Genomic DNA, 14,305 nt, shown 5'->3' with positions numbered 1-14,305 from the left:
ACCGTCAGTGGGAGGCTCCTTCTAAGCTAACCAGACTGCCCTTGCCTGATATATGAGTGCTACTTGTCATTTCACGCTATAGTGTCAACAAAAAGGTCCAAGCTCTGATTAAATGTGAATGTTAAGGACTGCAGAAATGCTATGGCTCTAATTGGATCAATGCACATAAGAGGAAGTCTTGGTCCAGATATCCATTATCCATATATCTGTTTGCTACACAGGAACCTCAGAAATATTTGTTGCTGTCTTCAGAAGCTAAATCGTCATCAGACAGATAGTCAATAGAGTCCTAGATCGGTGGATGCCTCTCACCTGTAGAAAGGTCTATGAATCTGATCCATATGAGAATAATAAAGAAACAAGGCATCTCTTCTGCAAGATAGTATACTAGATGGACATATATTTTTGTCATGTAAGGAAAGAAAAACTGATGACACTCACACAAATACAATCAGTCAATCCAAAATGTAAAAAAAGCTGTCTTGCTCTGAAGTTCATTGTTAATACAGTTTGAGAACCAGCTAAAGGATTTTTCATTGGCACAACAGTCGTAACCTCTTTAGAAACATGCAGTTCATGTTCTTTAATGTTATATCAAACTAATTCAACCTATCTCGTCTTGCTTCTGGTTTCCTCTGTATTTTTAGAAGTCACACATTCAAAGCCTTTAAGATTGTTTAGGCTTTCAAAACCAGAAATTTGGGAACCAATGGATTATTTTTGTTTTGTTCATTGAAAGGGCTTTTTGTTATGCTTGAAAGGTGCAATACTGTATGAATCAAAATATTAATAATTGTGTTATTATATCCATGGAAATAATTGATAGTTGCAACTCTGCTGTAGTTTCCATATGTAGTTTTAACACACAATACACAATGGTAGGCATTGATCAAACACGCCTTAACACCAGTATTTGATAAAACAGTTATATTAAAAAATGTAACTGTAATCTGCAACTGTTAAAACAATGGTGGGATCATCAGTTTGTAGCCCTAAGCTGGATGTGTGGTACTGTCTGGCCCTGATAATGTTCATAAATGTTTTTACAGCTCACAAAGCAGTGAGTTATAAGATATCAGACCATTCCTACAGGGTCAGGTGCAGTCAACCAGCATACTGACACAACCAGCAAATCGCTGCTCCCAGACAAGCCTCTCCATCATCCAAACCAGACTCCGTCATTGGTCCCTAAACCTGGAGCGCAATGAATATTCCCACAGCTCTGGTTTCCATTTGCACACAGTTCTTGGCCACCTTACAGAAATATCTTCAGTTGTCTGACTGTGGCAAGATGTCCAGTTTTGCTCAAACAAAGACAGTAATATAATCCGATTTTGTTTTGCAAACCTAACAAATTCAAAGAGAGTTGATTATAAAACCTTGAAATCTGAAGTCTCTGAATGAATTCTCTTAAGTATTTTGTGTTAAAGTAATGTTTTCAGTTCTGCATTATGTTCTGAGATGATGGTAAAGGAAGGCAATATCTTACTGTTTGGAGAGCTTATTTAAGAATTCTTGTTCTCAAAGGTTGTATTCTATGCATTCGAGCGCTGCATCTTTCCTTGATGTAGGAGTAGACAGAGGTGGAGTGAAGATGTGAATTCCTTTTTTCCCCATCAGAATGGGACTTGCCCTTGATCCAATAGCTGTATATCCTACACCCCCTGATGTGACCCTGAGCTAATGAACAACATAGGTGAATACCGTTATGAGTAGGGTTACATTAGAGGTCTTTGTTCCTGTAATTCATCAGTCACACTTTTGTTTTTCTTATATTTTCCTTTGTGGCCTGATTTGCTGTTGATGTACTATGTCCTCATGTCTTCTTCACCTCGTATATACATCTACATTCATTTTCTTTCCCTCTGGGCCTCAGGTGAGCTTTCCTCTATAAATGCAAAGCCTTCATAGTCCTCTGATGTACCCTCACATTAAATGACCCTACAGCAGTCTTACTCCATTCAACAAACCGTCTACCCTATTTCCACCTCTGACTACCTTTCAGAGATGAAGTCAGTAATTCTGGCAGGGAATGAAGTTGTATAATACCCACTTCAGTTGGAATTTGCTTTGTAAAATTCTCCCTTTGCAGCCCTCAGTCTGGTGAAGACAGGAGCTCTTTGTACAATAACTCGGGAACAAAATTGGCCAAGACAATGAGCCCGGATTGACTGGCTTCATGGAAATATGTCGAGCTGTGATTCCCGCCTTACCTATTCTGCTGCTGAATCTTTCTGGCAGGGGTATTATTCTGTCTCATCTGAGTTACATTGTTGTACTGAGACATTTACATTTTTCCTTTTTAAAGAAATCTAAACCTGTGCTTCTCAAAAACTTGAATCCTCTGCTTGGCTGTAATTAACTTCACATCAAAGTCTGAGACTGTGGGCCTCCCTTCAGACAAAGCTTTAAAAAAGCTGCCCCTCCCCAGTTTACTTGCTTAGTTTTGCCTATGGGATGCCTATGGGATCATTATTTGTTTTTTTTGATTCCATAGACAAAGAGCAATTGAGTCAAGATATTGCTGTATGATACTTAAGATTACACCAAATACATAAAGGTCTTTCTGATGACATTTATTAGTTTCTGACTCTAGGAAAGTGGCAAAACCAGTAAAATTCCCAAGAACTACTGTATCTCTGAACTTTGTCTTAACCAAATCACACACATGTAGGTTATTCTCTGTGATCTTCTCTGATCTAGACAGTTTATCCACAATAACTACCCTCAATAACTACTACTGTATGTTTTTTTTTTTTTGTACATTCAGAACAGTGGTCATCATATCTAATATGTACCGTTGCCATGGTTGGAAGGTTAGGATGAAAAGCACAGTTTTCCTTTATTAAGAGGATAATTTAGATAATTGATAGTCTACCAAAAGCCTATGAAAATGAAGTGTAGCCAACTAAAAGCTTGGCGGTCATGTTAATGTTATATTGTAACTTCAGCTTAACTAATGTCAGTGTGATGGATTTGGCACATGTGACAATAAATCAAGATCAAATTGCAAACATCAATAGACTGTGCAGCTCAAAACTGTCAAGATATAACAAATATTTAGTACACAGTAAGATGTTACCACAAGAACTTAATCAAAGCCCTGTATAATGGCAGCTAATTGGCTTCAACTCAGTTGAAACTCCTTGCTCTGGGCAACAGCAGTTCACTGCTCCCCCAGTAACAGCTACTCTAATTGCTGGCTTTCATTTAAAATGAATGACTGTCGGCTACTTTTGCTGCACATAAATCTTTCAACGTGAGTAACGCCTCAGTCCAGACCTTTGAATTCGCCCACCTCACCAAGTTGACCGATTCTGGTCTGGCAACATGAAACAGGTCAAAAAAGTGATGAATCCATTGTGATCTGCGGGAGGGACTAACAATTAGCTAATCAGTGCCGCGGGGCTAACGCCATTGTCAAATACAATTTAAGATTCTGTAAAGTGCATTGCCTATTTCTCATCTCAAATGTTTTCAGAAACATATTTTAGTGTACTGTTTGGCTTAAACCCACCTCCCCAATGGAAATAGAGTTGAGGCATTCGGATTGAGATGTTAGTGGAGTGTAACGAGCTGACAATTTTTTTAAGGATGCAGACACTATATTGATTGCTATGCTCGTCTCTCTGTCCTCTACAGCTTCCTCCAACTTCCTCTGAACAGATAACACTTTTCTGTAGACCACATGGTAGCTACAAACATTGCTTACTATACAACAGTCATGTAGCCACTGAAGCATTCAATGGAAAATAAATCCTACACCCTGGAATCACACTTGTGCTAAACTCTACTTATGGCTTGCAGTGATGGGACCAATAGACTGGCTCTAAACCATTTTGATGCTGTGCTGCGCTTTTGAAAAGTTTTATATAGTGTTCTTTGCTTGGCCTTTGATTACAGCCGGGAAAAGGATGCTGTGGGAAGTTTGCCTCGCTATGTGTGAGGAATTGTTAATGCTTCCAATTCTGCAAAGGTTGTAAGACCCTTCCTGACACAGTGAACTGTAGATTGGTTTTCACAGGGTAGTGATCAGAAGCAGACATGACTCCGCTGGCCATATAGTGTACAATCCTAGTCTGGTTTGTCAGTAATAAATAAGACCTGATTCTTACACCGACTGTGCTGTTTTGCTCCTATATATACTATACAGTATGTATCCTGTGCTTAGAAATAGCCTTTTGCTACTGTAGCCTGGAAAAAATGTGTCAAAGAAATGGACAAGAACCACTTAGTTTTCCTTGACATACTTCTGAGCAAGCATAGTATTCTTTGTAACCATTTCAGCTATCATGCTTTAGGTAATCAAAAAATTAATCGTTAGATGAATCATTTAATCGAAAAAAATAATCGCTCGATTCATAGTTTAAAAAATAATTGCCCCTTCTTTGTTCATCTAACTTAAGCACCTTACCATTTGTCTATCTCCAGTTCTCTTTAGATTTTTTTTCATACCGACAGAAAGAAAAAAAAAAGTTAAACACCATAAAGAAAACGCCCAATATATTGTTGCTGTTGACACTCATGGGTGCTAGAGAAAGGGGAAATGTGATGAGAAGAGAAAACATTTTAGGAAAAAAGCAATTTGTGTAGAGGCAAAATCTTAAATTGTGTTGCTGACAAGATGGAACAAACAAGAGTCCTTTTTAGTTGTTTAATTTGTGTCCTGCACTGTAATTTAATGGTGCCCCATGGGGCATTCAAATTAAATTTGTTTCAGAAAATGTAACTGGAAGACAGCCAAGATGTTTAGAGTTTTTCCTTTTATGTTTCCAGTTTAGCCTTGCCTCAGGCACTCTTACCTTCTACCTTTTCCAAGACTCTCGAGGGCTGTCCAAATAATCAACAAGGTTTTAATGAGCCTGGGTTGATGCCAGTAATGATCCTGGCTCTAACCCCAAGAGAACGTCTCTGTGCATTAATCCCACTTTTTCCTTACAGATACATGTTGCTAATGAGTCCATGTAAGATAGAATGGCAATTTTTACCACCGATTTCCATTGATCTGATGGTTTTCCAAAAGGTCAGTAACATTTGGGCACCATAAATTATGAACTGTTGAAATACAGGATTGGTGAACAGGTGGAAGTGACAATTTTGCGTTTGGTATTTGGCAGGATTTTCTGACTGGACAGGTGTGTACTTTGTTTTGTTTGGCTCTGGGTTTTTTCCTCGTGGTAGAAATCTGATGGTGAGCTGATGATGTGTTTATTACTCTCCCTCAAATGTTATTCCACCTGCTGGGAGTTGACATAAGTCAACCCCTCCATTAGCCCTGAATTAATCATGTTTAGTCTAAGTTTAAACTTCAGAGTATCAAAGAATTGGTGATGATTGAATCTTTAGTTTGTGGTCTTTTTATGTCCACGTCCTTTATTATTTAATTCATGTATACAGCAACAGATAAACCAGTATAGATTTGTACACATATTGCTATCATCAAAGTACTGGTCACAATTCTTATTCATATTTGGGTGATTGTTTTTTATGTAAAAGAAAGGATATTAGCCAATAAATTGTTCATGTTATTTTCAAAACTCCAAAAATATGATAATCGGACTTTGAAAATCCTGTATCAACTCTCCCATAGTCGCAGTTCTTTAATAAGAAAATTGAAGGCATCTTTTTAAAAATGTTAATGTTACGGTATGTACAAACTGTTGGCCCCAAGCTTAATCACTTTCCAAGTATGTAACCCAATTATTTACTCTGGGAAATCATTTTCCACATATAATTGGATACATAATTGGAATCTGCAGTGCATCAAAAGAACTGGCTAATACATATGACCCCTCTTCATGGTACCCACTAGTAAAAGTTTGGTCATGAAATTTGCAAAGATTTAGCTTTGGTGCAATTTGGTTCTGATTTGGTGGCAGTATTCAACAATGATGAAATGTGTAGAAGGAAAGAAAGTAATTAATCTTATCTGCACTTAAGACTAGTGTCCATTAGTAGAGTCCATTTGCAAAACACATGGATTTTTGGCATTCATAGTATATTGCATGCACAAAAAAATCTTAATATGAAACTAAAATCAAAACTGGAAGTAGAGAGCGGAGTTTAGAGTTGTTGTGTCTGTCATATGACTTCACCTGTTTACATTAATGTGACCACTACCTGTCCATACTGGTCATGTGAATGCCTGCCAACATGTATTGGAAGCAGCTGAAAGATGACCATCTTGTACTTCCCCTAATGAAGGAGTCAATGGCTGAAAGGCATTTCATGGCTACTTAACTATGACTAAGTAACCATGAAGTATTAAAGACTTTATAAATGTATTACACTCTTGAGTGCCTCAGATCCTTTCAATAACTCTAAATTAGTAGAATCCCCAAACTGCACAGCACCAAGAAGGATACCTTTTCTAGAACCTAGCAGCACTCTATGCATCTTTTTTTAAAGAGAGGAGTTGACTAATATACTCTGGTGACACATATAGTAGCTCCCATGACCTGTTCCTGTCTAAAATGTAAAACCATAGCTCAGAAAAGCTCTCTTTTTAAAAAAAATAGGTGGATGACATCCTAGGCGAGGAGAGCGACAACGAGAGTGAGGGGCGAGGGAAGGAGAAACCAGGTAATGAGGAGGTGGAGGAAGAAGAGCAGCAACAACAACAACAACAACAGCAGCACCAGCCAGCATCTAAACAGATAAGAGGAGGGGGGCTCGGTCCTCAGGCGCTGAGCGTGGAGGAGACGATCCAGGCAACATCCAGTGAAGTCACTCTGCCAGCTAGTGTGCCAAGGTGAGACACAGAACATAATGGCAAAATCCATCTCTCTGTCTAGTCAAGTCATTTACTTTAGCTTTCTTTTTTTTTCTTTTTTTTTTGTAATATTCCCACTTGCTACTACATTGGTAGACAGAATAGAAAGCTCTTTCTTTCACGATCTCTGTCTCTCATTGTCTCTTGCTGGCCCAAATATTTACTATAACATGTTTCCTCACTCAGAGTCATCACTGTTACATCTTGCATAAGCAAATCCGTGAGAGGAAGATGCTTAACTTAAATTGCGTTTGGCAAAGATCGAAATCCACCAAGAATCCTCGTAAATGCACTGTGTATTTCCCAGCTCTTACTTTCCCAGTGACTATTATCACAACACATCACTTCATCTAGCACGTCTGTGCCGAAGCCAGACAGTCTGGTTGGTTGCCGTGGAGACAAATCCAAACAGACAGCAGGCAGGCGAAGAGTTCTGAACATACGACAATCTTTCATTGCTTAGGGATAGGCCTGAGTTAAGCTGAGCTGTCAGACTGCCAGTGTTCAGTCTTTACTGACAGATTATTTATTTGTCTTTGGCACATCCTTATATGTAATATTTGTCTGTGCAGTCATTATCTGCAAATGGGCAGAAGTTTGATTTAAATTTCAACACCAAATCTTACACCAGCATAGTAAAAAAGCAATAAAATAGACACAGAGGCCAGTAAACAGACATATAATAAAATACAGTATTGCAGCACACCATTTGAATTTTTTCCATAATTAGTGCTTTGGTGTATCATAGCAACTTGATGCTGTGTGATGTCAAAGTTTCATATCTAAACCTTTTAGAGTGTTAAGTGTCCTTCTTTGTAGCCTTGTTTACAACATCAGTGCAGTATTTGGTTTTAAATATGGAAAACTCGCATATTCAAGGTTGTACAGAGGACACACTTTTATCAGCGCTCTCTTATCTGTATAGGAGAGTTGTGTTGCTGCTGTGAGACAAATTAAGCGAGTCATCTGAAGACTTTTTTCTTTTTCTTTTTTATTTCGAAACATACTGTAGATATAGAACTTGATAGGCATAGACTAAAGTATGCTGTTTAAAAGTTCAAATCTGAACAGCAAGTAAGGGTAGTTTAACATGATGTCGGTCTGACATTATTTTCATGTCGGCCGATATCTTTTGGGAGAAGGTTCAGTTTGACCTCACGAATCTGTCGACACAGAGCAGCTAGCAGTTTCTAGATGCACTTAATGTTTGTCATGTTAGTCAAAGAAAAAGGCAGAAGATAAAGGCCGAGGTAAGAGCTGTTATTTCTCGTCGACACTTGTCATATTGTTTTGCCTCTGCCACAACAAGCTGAGGCCCCCATTCTGAATCCCATCTACAAAGCCCTTATTGGCTTGTATTACAACAGCCATCAATGAGTATAAGCTATTTGAATTGCTGAAAAACTGGCATTGATTCAGGAGGCTGGCCAGAGCAGTTTGTTTGGTCAGAGCCTCCAGTCTGAGCTCCTCTGAGAGCAGCCCTAATGTTAGACTCCTTTTTTTCAGACTTCGGTTTCTTGTCCGTAAGTCCATGTTCAGCCTCACTGCGCTGATTGTCAGGCCTTAAAAAAGGAGATGGTGTTTTTCTACACGTGCACGTTTCTCTCAGACCAAGGTATCCACGGCTGCCTGGGCCTCAGCAGGCAGCAGCATGATAGGCCCTCACCTCCTTCTCCACTTTTAGACATGTCTGCCTGTCCATCATCTGGTCCGACACCTTTTGTTGCTGCTAATGAGCCGCCCTTGAAATGAGCTGTCCACTGTGTTGCTGTTGAAAACCTCTGGAAGTCAAACTCCAGTGAGTGCAGTGGTGCAGATCACATGAAGAGACAGGCTGACACACAAAAGGGAACAGTGTAGACTTGATTCTGAAAGCAGTGTGGACTCAAACTGGCAGGTAGGTCTTCAAAAGAAAGATACAAGTGACACAGTCAAGCAATATTGTATCTTACCTGGTCATGACCTTCTCTATACGTCGCCCCGATGCCTGTATTGTTAACCACTACAATGCCCTGCTAGTCTCCATATGTTGCAAATAATTCAAGTATGACATGAATTGAAACTGAATTGTAGAAAGATCACAAGGCTTTAATAATGTCTGTCTGCAATAACAAGAAGTAAAAGATTGTGGAAGGTCACATGCTTCATAATCCAAGTCACAAATAACCAGTTGTATGTTAAATAGGTTTCTAAACACATCTATCCTCCCTGCAACATTCCCAGATAAAACACTTAAAACACTGAGCAATATTTATCAAACGTCAAAGATGAGAAACTTAACATATCTAACTCTATTAACTCATTTTGTATAAATACACTAAGCCTTAACAAAGCCTATACAGCCTGTAGTTAAAAAAGAAAAAAAAGAAGTATGACATCCACGTTACTGTCTGCCATACTGCATTAATGTAACTCTCCTGTCAGAGAAAAGAGTTTGAATAGATTCGCCCAGTAGGCCATTACTGGCAATTTAGGATTTACAGAAGAAATCACACACAATAGCTGCCTCCTGATTTAGACACGACTGGGACCTGGACTCCTCAGAGAGATGGCTTAATAGTTGCCATTCTGTCCGTCTCCATCCCTGCTTCACCACTCTTCTTATAGTCTGCACCAAATAAGTATCCATCTGTTGCTAAGATACAGTAGTAATGTGTGTTTCTTTTTGTTCTCTCTATCTTTTTTTCCTTCAAAAGTAAAATCAACATTGCTCCTGTTTTTAAGTTCTTTTCGCGCTCTTCTAACACTAAAGCTAAAGCTAGCGCCGGAAATGCAACCTTATCAACATTCTGATTACTGTATAAATTTGTAGTTCAAAATGATTAGCTTCAACAAAAGTGATCCAGAGATGATATATTATTGGCATTTAATGACAATGATTCCAGTTATATTCATACACAGTTCTTAGATCCTGTTACCTCATTGCATGGTACTGTAAGTCTCATGAATATTCTCATTTGCATAATTACTGTAAATGCTATTCTTTCTTTTTTTGTAAAGCCATGAATGCAGTATAGACCCGAGAGATTCTGCAGCAGGCTGATTCCACTTCTGCTAGACTTTTTCTGCTTTTGTTTGCTTGTTAATCACCAGAAATGGAATTATGTTTGCACTAACAATATTTCTCAGTCGCTGCAATTTTTGATCTAAGGCCGCAACCACCAATTATTTTTCTAAATGTATGTAGGTTATCCCTCATGTTGATAGCAGGCAGCTCAGTAGTTATCATGTTTAAGTGGCTGCCAGCTGGAAAACAGATATCAGAATCCCCTGTTAAACTTCAACACTTCAAAGCACTCGATGTTTTAAGCTTATCACCCTAAAATCTCTGAATCAGGACCTCCAGGATCCAAAGCTTTGAAGCAGCTCGTACAGTTTAGCTGCTTAAGATAAGGTTAGCTTCACTGTTAAAGTACAGAGCTGTCAGCATCTTTATAGGGTGTTAGTCCAATGTTAACTATACAGTATGTTAATTATAGACTATATTAATTATTAATAAAAAAATATATATTATGGACATTTAAACTCCAATATTAGTCAGAAAAATCCCAATTAGACCTTTTCCTCAAATTGTTCAGTCATGCTATAAAAGGATAAAATAAATCAGCTTTTATTCTTTTTATTCTTTATACTTTATAAATTACTTAAAATAATATATCAGTTCAACAGGTGCAGATTAATTTTCTGTCTATCAACTAATTGTTTAATTGATCAGTGGTTTTAAACTGTTTTGGTTACTATTTCTGAACTTTGAAACATCAATAGACTTGTTCTGTTATTTAAGATTGAAGTCTTGATAAATTCTTACCTACCAATACACGTTTAATTAGAACAACTCTGATGTGCACATCAAAAGCTTGAATTTTTTTTGTTTTGTTTTTCTTGTTGCAAGCAAAGAGCTGCAAATTGGTTGTATGTTGTTCCTCCTTTGCCTGCTTACAGTCCTTTTACTCCACCATAGTTGATGTGAATGACTTGACATCACAGACTACCCAAAGGTCCTTGTGCATGACTGGCAAATAAAAACAATGAGTGCATTTGGAAGTGAAGTAGAGTCATGTGTTTCGAGCATAAACCCCTCCATTACTGTCTCCTCTAATTAACTGCCGAGCAAAAGGAAGAGTTTATTGACCTTGTTCAATCAAAATCCGCCTTGAACTGGCGTAACCCCAACCATCTTAACTTTCTATCCATTTGTGCTCCATCCCGAGCTTATGTCTTGAAAATGAGGAAACATTCCAGCAAGCAAGCATTGGTGGTCATTAGCCATTAGTCTGGATTGATCTGAATGATTTATTACAAGCAGTGGCACTTAAGGCTCTAACAGATTTAAGATTTAACAAGAAGGTTGCAGGATGGATGTTAAGGGTGGATGGATTTTCACCTCCCAACAGCTCATAGAAACAATTTTCCCATCCTAGTTCCAGGAGGGCAGTCACAGTTTCAGACCGTTGCTGTAGTGCATGAGTCAGGCTGAAGTGTTTTGGTTTCTGCGTCAGACTAAGTGCCTTACTTTAAAGTTGTTCACAGTAGAGTGGGTGCAGACACAAAGGATTTTTTGATTATGTGTCTCTGGCGTTGTGTCACATACATCAGACAGGGGTCAGAAGAGGACTTGTGCAAAGAACAATCAGCCTTCAAATAAAAGTGATGACTTCTTAAATTAATCTTAGAACAAGTGATTCTTTAATGAATAACTGATATTCCTTCAATCCCGAACACGCCCCCTAGATGCCATCTACTCACTTTAGGGCCCAGGTGGAGTCCTTTCTCTTAATCCACAGCAACTGGCTCCCCATTTCAGCGGTCCCTCAGAGGTGTTTGACTGTCTGCCAGTGGACCTTCCCTCATTGTTACACATCAGCTGCATTAAAATCTTCAGTTTTAATTATCAGAAGTGACGTAATCATTGGTTTATGATGAGCACAGTCACAAACTAATAAACAGTCATCACTAAACAATGAGTTTTTAATGTAGTGATAACAATACTGAAATGGATGAGTGTCAGCACAGTTATGATGTTAACACTTAACATGAACTACAATAAATTGTTCTGGTTTTAATGATACAAATTCTTTGAAGTTGTCTAAAAGTAAAATATTGCTAAAAATATTTCTCGGTGGGACAGTGAAGCCCTGCAACACACTGATTGTACTCTATATCACCCTATTTTTCATTCTGTGATTGTATAATTTACTAAAAATGAGGCAGTTATGTCTAATATAACCTAACACTAACCCCTAGAAGAGCACTAATGGACCCATTTGACCCCCTTCCAGAGAATCCTGACATTAAAACTGCTCATGATATATCAACAGAACCTTTGTTTAACAGTTTAAAATGTCACTTATGATTCTGGGTAGACCACTGATCAGTTATTATGATGTAATTTATAGAGTGATTAAGTTTATGAATTTATTCCATTAACCTTGGCTCCAATTCCTACCATTTTTCTTTTGAGTATTCTACATGGAAAGTCATTTTTAATCACAAGGGATCGTACAGCACTATAATCAGTCTATTAGGAAGAAGTTTCAAGACTCCATACTGCAAACTGATTATAGAGTTGAAGCCAAACAACAAACTTCCAGTGGAGGATTAGGGAGTGATGTGATGCATGACTAAGAGATTTACTCCTAACTTCTGCTACATTTTTACTACTGAGATTATCACAATGGAAAGTGCCTGCAGATGAACACTTGGGAAGTGTATACTGTGGCAACCAGTGAACAGAGGAGCAATAACAAGGTACAGCAGCTATTTCAAGCTTTGGGTCTATCTAGATATAAGTAATATCTTAATATGGACCCAGAAACGGTAATGGTAGAAAAATGCAATAACCAATATGAACAATATAAATCTGAAACAGTCAGATTGTGTAATTACTTAAATACCCGCAGCCTCACCACTCTCATTTTGTCAAGTCTATGTTATGCATAGAGATAAAAAGTTGTTCATGGATGAAGGTGCTTATCTCTATGAATATGGTAGCAGGTTGCAGGCCACTATGGCAACTTCAAGGACAACAATTTATAGAAATGAAATAGCCTTACAACATATCACAATATGATTTGGATAATATTATTGTGAGAAAGTTACAGTGACAGAAAGCATCCCCTGTAACCATAGTACCTCACCCCTTCTCCTGCCAGCATGCGTGCACACAGCACAAGAGGATACGGAGAAATGCTGCGCTGCTGCCAGAAAGGCTGTTGACTGAGATTACTCTGAGCAGTGTGCATGGGAATACATTACAATATAACAGATTTGTGTGTATTTCTGTCTTTCCCCCTGATAGTCTGACTGCACAGTGCTGCTGTTGTACTGTGCGGCTCTGTCTTTTCTGTCCGTGCGCTGTCAGTGTCCTCTTTTCACACGACGACATTATCTCACCACGTGACAAAATGGGCATGTGGCTTGGGAGCATATGTAAAGTGTCAATTGCTTGAGTCTCATGGTCAATGCATGAGAGTTGGCAGCCCTGTTGTTGGCTGAGGAGTGCAGCTTTAGCCTCACTCTTGTAGTATAATATCATATACGTGGTGATATGTAACCAAGTAGTACATATTTTAAAACCTTTTTAAATCATTCTCGTTTTAAATTGAGTCAGAACATTAAATTAAATAGTTAGCTGGAGATTGTTCTCAACCATAGGTATTGAGCTGACGTTAGCTTTGCTGGCTAGTTAGCCACAGCCAATAAAATTTTGACAGTTAGTAGGTGAAATTGCTACTTGGGAATTAGAGGCTATTTTTGTCTTTTTCTATCTGATATAGTTTTTAAAATTTCGAAGAGTTTTGACAAATCTGTAACCATGATTGTTAACGACATAGGGCGGAATGGTTGACAAGTGTTAATGTTAGTGAAGAAATCCTTGTAAGCAATTACATGCAACACTAGTGTTTTGAATAAAGTTAAGGTGTCTGATTAACTGTATAAACTTGGAACTGTGCCATTTTGAGTCAGTTGCAAGTTTGTAAAGCCTTCATCAATTAGTGTTTCTATATGTCACCATTAGCTTTGTTCACCAAATGATTTCTATTTTCAACCTATGACATCGCACATTTTCTTCTATGACTTTTGGAGCAATTAGACCCATTCATTGCTCAAACACATCTACTGTTATCAGCTCGTCCCATTTTTTTAATTTCCTGTCTCTCGAGGTGATACACATTCATTCAGGTGCTCCGTCACTCCTCTTTCCTGCACCGCATATCTCTGGAGTGTGTCTATTTCCGAGTGAAAATGAAAGTGTGAAACTTGTCAGCTTGAGTGAGCATGTTATTATAACATCACCAGAATGGAGCTGATGGAAGAGGCAAATGGGTTATAAAGTTCTCCATTCAGGTTGTCTGACAGCATGCAATGAAATTGATAATGTTTCTCATCTTCTTTGACCCTCTTTGCTGAAGGCCGTTTGAGTCTGAGGTTTCTGCAGTGGCTTGATTGGATTTGCGTCTTTGTTGTGACAGTATATGTATATGTGTATATACAGTACATGGCTTGTATAATGCAGTCAAGCTTCGCCGTGCT

At 38.4% G+C, this 14,305-nt stretch overlaps 1 protein-coding gene across 1 annotated transcript in view; it reads left to right on the top strand.

Annotated features, from left to right (window-relative positions):
- Positions 1-14,305, top strand: part of ctdp1 (CTD (carboxy-terminal domain, RNA polymerase II, polypeptide A) phosphatase, subunit 1) — a 65,088-nt gene that overhangs the window by 26,028 nt on the left and 24,755 nt on the right. The window contains exon 12 of the mRNA XM_053334223.1: positions 6,519-6,751. Coding sequence (XP_053190198.1) covers positions 6,519-6,751 — 233 coding nt within the window. The remainder of the gene's footprint in view (positions 1-6,518; positions 6,752-14,305) is intronic.

Source organism: Scomber japonicus, chromosome 15 (genome assembly GCF_027409825.1).
Source record: "Scomber japonicus isolate fScoJap1 chromosome 15, fScoJap1.pri, whole genome shotgun sequence".
NCBI lineage: Eukaryota > Metazoa > Chordata > Actinopteri > Scombriformes > Scombridae > Scomber > Scomber japonicus.
The sequence above is the reverse complement of the archived record's forward strand: the minus strand, read 5'-3'. Positions and strand labels throughout refer to the sequence as shown.